Below are 7,079 nucleotides of genomic sequence, written 5' to 3' on the forward strand. Positions count from 1 at the left end.
AGACCGGAGTTCGGAGAAACGGAGACAGAGAAAACGGAACTGGAGTTTGGAGGTGGTCTTGGTGGCACGGAACGTGACACCTTCCCTCCTCTTGTCCTCATTGTCTGTCATCTCTGTTGTCGTGCTCGTCATCTCCACCGTGCTCGTCATCTCCACCGTGCTCGTCATCTCCGCCATGCTCATTATAGGGCATTTTCGACCAATATTTGGCATCAGGGAGGGGTCAGGGGCAGATTTTCACGAGAAATGGGACCTCTGCGCACTATATAGTGTTTTGTAAAGGGGGTACAGGTTGGGATAGCGTCCGGGTAGCACCACTTTTGCCTACAAAATGTTGGGTTTTACACTCCAAACAAGTACAAAAACCAATGAAACAGGTGAAAAACAGTGCAGACTCAACCTATTAGAGCAACATGGGTTTGGGTACAGATTTTGTGCCCCAAGATATCCCAACTTTACAGTGATTTATGGTCCAACACAACACAACATACATAATATTCATTTACAGTGAGCAGACTTTTCTGACATCATTGCGACAAGAGCCCTTGTCCGACAGTGCTACATTGTTTATGAATGATGCATCCAACAGCACTGCAGAGCTCCCCAACAGCGCGACATTGTTTGTGAACGAACCATTGTACATTCCTACATCGTTTATGGACGATGTAGCCAACAGTACTGCAGATGCTACCGACAGCACTGCAGATGTAGTGCTACATCGTTCACAAACGATGCATCCGACAGCACTGCAGATGTGTGTGACAGTGTTACATTGTTTGTGAACGATGTAGCCGAAGGTGCCATATCGTTCATGAATGATGCATCTGACAGTACTACAGATGCATCCGACAGCACTGCAGAGGTCTCTGACAGTACTACATTGTTTGTGAATGATGCATCCTACATCATTCATGGACGATGTAGCCCACAGTACCGTGTTGTTCATAAATAATGTATGCAACAGTGCTACATTGTTCATGAACAATGAAGCCGACCGGGCTGTATCGTTCATGAATGACACATCTGACAGCAGCGAGGATGAGCGCAAGGATTGTAAGAGTGACCCTACCTACCCGTCGCCACGTCACCCCAGGCCTGCGCAGAGGTGAGCTGGGCGCAGGCTAACGCTCGATGAGTAGGTGGTGCTTCATACACCATTACGATCCCTGAGGTACGAAGGTATCGTTCTTATGATGGACCACCATGAAACGCCTTAGTGATTGCTCCGGAATGGCAGTTTGTTCCCACAGTGCACGTGACATGCAGCCACCCCGATAAGCAGAGATAAGTAACTGTTAGTATGGGTTGCTTATCTGAGTCTGAATTTTCAGACTCCCAGACGATGCGACTTGCACCAACAGATAGCAACAAATGCAGTGGCTAAGCGCTCTGTTATGGATATGAGGGCCATGAAACACCTTAGCAGTTCCCCCAATAAGGAAACTGGTAAACATATCATGTGACTGGCAGCTTGGTGGGCCATTGCTCCAAGCGCTCACACACTGTAGGGCCTATATAGCCTCAGCCAGTAACAAATCATAGTATACATAGTATGCTCATCTGATAGCCCTTCATTCAGAGAGTATACAGGAATTTTACTGAGTGCATACAGTGACTGGCTAACCCAGGAAATGCAAAGCAAAAAAATGCACATGTGCCTCTGCAGATTCAATCTGCTTGTTTATGACTCAAATATGATCTATATGTACACTGCAATGTATATGTGTAGTTCAGACACTACGGACTACTCAATAATACAGGTAACAAGGACTATAATGGGTAATCTGAGCATCTTTTACCATATTATGGCCCTTGCATACAATGTAATGGTAACCATTGCAGCTCAAGGCAATCATACACTTGTCTTTGATGTTTCTGTATATTTCATAGATTTTCTGCATTTTTCTGGGCCCTACATGCCCCTGTTTGTGTATGATTCCTCTTTGGGAAGGACACATACTCCATATGGTAATTATGCATCCACTGCTGGCTTTGTCTTGCTCACAGACACAATCTAGGGATACATACCTGAATGTGTACTTATACTACCATCTTATAGGGTTGTCCAGTACATGAGCAGTTCCAAGAGTCAAGTAGCAGGCTTATATAAGCTCACTGGGGCCACAGCAACCATCTTACCAGGTTATTGAGAATGCTATCTGATCTGATGTCAAACCCATGCAATATACAGCTTTATTCACATTGCCTGGATCATTTTGAATATTGTCTCAATTTTCCGCTTTTTTCTGAGTCTAAACAAGCTCTCTTAAGCACAGGAACAGTCCGCACTTACATCGCTTACTAAGCGCCCATCAAGCGCCCAGATGCCGTTCGGAGGTGCAACCGTGCGGAAATTTGGCATGGTTGCACCTCCGAACGGCACGAGAGGGATGCCGAGCTGCTCTGATTGGTGCAACAAGCCCTTTTCTGCCCTAATCAGGCAGGCTGCCGAGGTTTTGAGCTGAGTTTGAATCTCAGCCACAGGCTCCTTAGTGGCACTGTACCTGCTGTACTGTGGCCTCACTAAAATGCGGAAAATTCCCAAAATAATCTCTGTGATAGGTATGATGTCATAGAGTCTATAGCTGCTGTGACTTGCCCATTACCTTCACTGGTCATGGCACAATTCACAAAACAAAAAAACATGCAAATGCCTCTGTGCACATGAGTGCATCCCTTTTCACCTCAAAAGTCTCTCTTTTGAAGCCTATATGCTGCCCACAGATTCTCTGACATCTCAAACCTGCTAAATAGGGTAACTGACCTTCCTAGAATGGTAATTTTGCTTAACCTGCTCAGTCTGGGCTCAGAAAATCCAGATAAAATCAGGGAATATTATTTGTGATTGGAATCATTTGTGATGTCTGCTGTATGTAAGAAAACAATCCTGTATGGAGGCCCCCACAATATATGACTAGTATGACTTGCCCAGTTGTTTGAAATTCAGGAAACAGAGAAACACATGCATGATTGTGTGGCATTTGACTGGGATACACTGACTGAAATCTAATCAACTCTTATAGAGGTTATAGAGATAATGAGCCCATTTGATAGCCCATCATTCAAAGGGTTTCTCATACACTGGAGGAATGAATAACAAAGTACAACATTTAGATAATCACAAGTGACTGTGCAGATATATGACTGGCTTGTTGTCTCTGAAACACATTGCCTATGACCTGTATGGATATGTGCATAGTTTACAATGCATGGGTGTGTCTGGAAGTTGCACAGCACAGCTATTAATGGGGAAAGATGGTGATAACATGCATGTTTTGATGTCTCAGCACTGAATGACCATATAGGGAATCTTCTCCACTTGTGAATATGCTCAGGGATGCTCCACATATCTCCTGGAATATCATCTGATTAATCTGCATTTTCTTGAGCCCAAAACAAGTGAATTGTGCTGCAGTACCAGCATGCACTTACATCGCTTACTAAGCGCTCGATTAAGCGCCCGTTGCCGAAGCGGAGTCGTCGACAGGCCGGAATTCCGGCCTGTCGACGACTCCGGTCACTGAAAAGGGTTTTGGAGCACTCCCATTGGCTGGAATGCTGACAAAGATTCCCTTTCCAAGTAATCTTTCAATCTCAGCTCTTCATGCCGAGTTTTTTGATGGCTTGAAGCCACACTACCTTATTAGAGCCCCATTAAATGCGGAAAAGTCCCAAAATATTGCTTCTCCATGGAATGCCCCTTGAGTACTGACAAGGGTGCCCAGATTAGGTGTTCTTGTTGTGTTTCACAGAGTACTGACCTTGGCAAGTGATACTGGGGATATAAGCAAATGTTGGTGTGTGTATGATGCTTGTACAAGACAGTTCCACATGTATGGGCTCTGTGAAGTGGGGGATATCAAACATACAAAACTGCCATATATGGTCAGTCCCCTGCCCATTTGGGAAGTTGGCCGTGCATGGCCTCTGCAGGACTGGATAAATAGCAGGAAAATCAGAGAAAAATCAGATAGTACTATGAATTCATATTGAGTTGACTGTTGAGGCTCCAATATGGCAGAAAACATATGATAGTGCAGAATGACCCATGCATAGCCTGATACAAGCCACTCTGTCAGTGAGTCTTGGTCCATCTTGTAAGAACCAGTATCACCTGGGATTATCAGGGACTGGCAATTCCAGACAGGATCCTAGACTATTCTGTTTGGTTCAGCTATTCAATAGGCCCTGAAAAGGCAGGCTGCCAAGCTGTTGGGCTGAGTTTGAATGCAAGCCACAAGTTCATTAGTGACACTGTATTTGCTGTGCTATGGTCTCCCAAAAAATCAAAAACAATTGGGAAAACTACCAGTCATGTATATGATGTCAGAGAGGCTTTACATAGTATGCTTTCCCATAGATTCATATAAATATAGTGCCAGTCACAAAGCATATGGCTCTGTGAACACTGGTTCTTTCACATTGTTTGTTTTTCCTGCTTACCAACTGCCTATGAATTGTGTGACTATATGACATCTCAAACCTGCTATATGTGATAGTTTACATTCCAAAAATGGAAAGTCTGAGTTACCTGCTGTGTCTGTGCTCAGAAAATGCGGATAAAACAAGAGAATACTTTGAATGATTCCACTCAGGCTCACCTTGTACTGTTTGCTGTAAGTAGTGATTGGCTTCTGTCTAAACCCTTGGGCAGGCTATGGCATATTCAGAAAATGGTGGACACCTGTGGCACAAAGGCCACAGTTCATACTGAGCATGTCCATAATACTCACACATCAATAGCATAGCCATCAGAATTGTGGGTCCACAGAGCTTTTTCACACTGTACTGATCCTGAAAAGTGATACAAAGACATTGTACAAGTTGTTTATGCAGTTACTACTGTTGTGAGAAAATTCATAGGCTAGCAATGTCATAAAGTGGGGCCACCACACTACCACACATAGTGTATCAAAGTCTCTGATGGTCTCTGTAATGCTAGATAAATGGTAGGAAATAAGATAAAATCAGACAATCCCATGACTTCACATTGTGCTGACTGTTGTAGGCCATTGCAAGACAGTACATCTCACATGTGCTAATGCAGATGCACATAGCCAGATGTCAGCAGCTCTATTGTAGCAGTCCAGTATAAGCATGTCTTTGACTAATCTTGTCAATATGAAGCAGTGCCATTTATATAGTATGATGGTGCTATGCTTGGTTGTTAGTCCCTCAGATGATTTTTGCCTGGAACATATCTAACCTCTGTATGCACTACCATCATCCTGTTCTCATCCCTTGGCATGTGGAGATAGAAAAGGCAGCTTTCTTCCTGATTGTGCTCAGAAGAAGCCATGGTTGCTCTGGAAATAATGTAGACTTGCATTGCTTACTATACAACAGTGATGAGGCCATACTACAATGGACTTCTGAGCCAATATAAGGCTGTCATTTTATAGCTCTCTAGTCAGTAATATGACTTCAGGAGTACTCTCATTTGCTGCAACTGTTTCCTTTTACATGTGATTATAAAATGGCAGCTACTCATGTTGGGTCCTTTCATGTTATATGGGAAGTGGAAAAATAACACTTTAGACCAGGGTGTGAACATGTTTGATATATGAACAGCATTGGAAATATGAATATGTGGCAGTGTGCCTACTAGCGCCCAATTTGGCAGTTGATCCTGGATGGCATGTGCCAGAGGAATGTCAATATCAACATATGGTCTAATCCAAATATAGTACCATTGTATGTGCACACACAGTCAGCCAGAAAATGACACTGATAATTAATTAATTACCTTGGGAGTGTGTCTGGAGATATAGAAATCCCTTGACTTATGACCAGAGTGCATGACCGTTGATACTAGGCATTACTACCCAGGAGAGGCTACAATGACCCCACGTGCAAGTCTGAGTATGCAGGCTGTTGTTAGGGACAAGGCATTTTTACAAGGATCTCCACATATGTGATCTTTGAATAGGATAAGCAGCAGTTGTTATCATTCCTGCACTTTGTTATCTTTATTTCATTTCCTTTTGATGGACTTCACTGTAGTATTCACAGTGCCTTCTCACCACATTCAGGTGATCTTTTGTTTCTCACATTGTTATGCTTTGTAGCACTTGATTGTGTATGTACTGACTGGACTATTACCAGGCTCCTAGTACTTTCCTTAGGCCCCTTGTGACCAGATGATCTGAAAGCTGTTACTGGGTGACTATTAGCTCAGAATATTGATGATAATATTCCAGGTGGCAGGCAATCTATGAGTGGCTCATCAAGCTGTACACTGAATCTGAATTTTCATAGGGCCATGTGGTCCCTCATGTTTCACAGAGCACATGCTTGATGATCAGTGGCAATCATTAACACACATACCCTTGCCTTGCTTTTTTGCTACTTTTTGAGCCTTATTGTGCATCTTGAATGGCCTGAGAAAGTGGTGTACTGAGTCTTCTACTATTTGGATTCTATGAAGCATTTATGTAGCTGAGAGGGAGTGCACTTGGGAAATGCTAAAAAGGAGCATCCCTAAGAGCAAGTCCAAACATTTATCTCATCTACCACTTGCTACTGTACTCCTCTGTACCTTATTGTCAATAGTCCCTGACATCAGTGATCAATCCTTCCCACAACTCTGTCAGTCTTGATGGCACTCACCATGATGGTACATTGATTCACATCATACATTAGCCCATTACTATTGGCTGAGCTCCAATCCGGTAACATACCTTAGTATGGCTTTGTACTACTGGTCAGTGCCAGTGCCTGGTAATTGTTCACTTCAGTGTACAAATGGTGAGAGCAAACTGGACAGTCTTTGGTAGTATTCCTTGTATAACATGACAATTCTGGAAGAGCCTTTTTCAATGATTCTTACTGGTATACTTCTCTGTCTACTGTTGACTGGTTTGTACTTGGGGAAGTACTGTTAACAATTTATTGAAAGACATCCTTCTGTATCAAAAGTTCTCTCTGATTAAGGGCTCATACTTGTACAACAGCAAGTCCCAGCTGAGTAGTTGTTACTGTAGACCTCCCTGATCCCCCTTCTTTGAGTTCTAGTGTTCTAGAGGCATACTTCTTTGCAACATTTCCAAGCTATTTTCTCTTTGTTGATATCAACACAA

General features: G+C 43.2%; 1 protein-coding gene across 1 annotated transcript; it reads left to right on the forward strand.

The window, feature by feature from the left end:
• Window positions 1-413: 413 nt before the first annotated feature.
• Window positions 414-1,463, forward strand: B0H18DRAFT_961322 (uncharacterized protein; the record flags this gene model as incomplete). The annotated part of the gene is made up of 4 exons (XM_048043042.1): window positions 414-460; window positions 509-754; window positions 965-1,105; window positions 1,340-1,463. 4 exons carry the CDS (start codon window positions 414-416, stop codon window positions 1,461-1,463), a joined length of 558 nt encoding a protein of 185 aa, XP_047885323.1.
• Window positions 1,464-7,079: the final 5,616 nt, after the last annotated feature.

Source organism: Fomitopsis serialis (genome assembly GCF_022376445.1).
Source record: "Fomitopsis serialis strain Sig1Antser10 chromosome Unknown B0H18scaffold_257, whole genome shotgun sequence".
In the NCBI taxonomy this organism is placed as follows: domain Eukaryota; kingdom Fungi; phylum Basidiomycota; class Agaricomycetes; order Polyporales; family Fomitopsidaceae; genus Fomitopsis; species Fomitopsis serialis.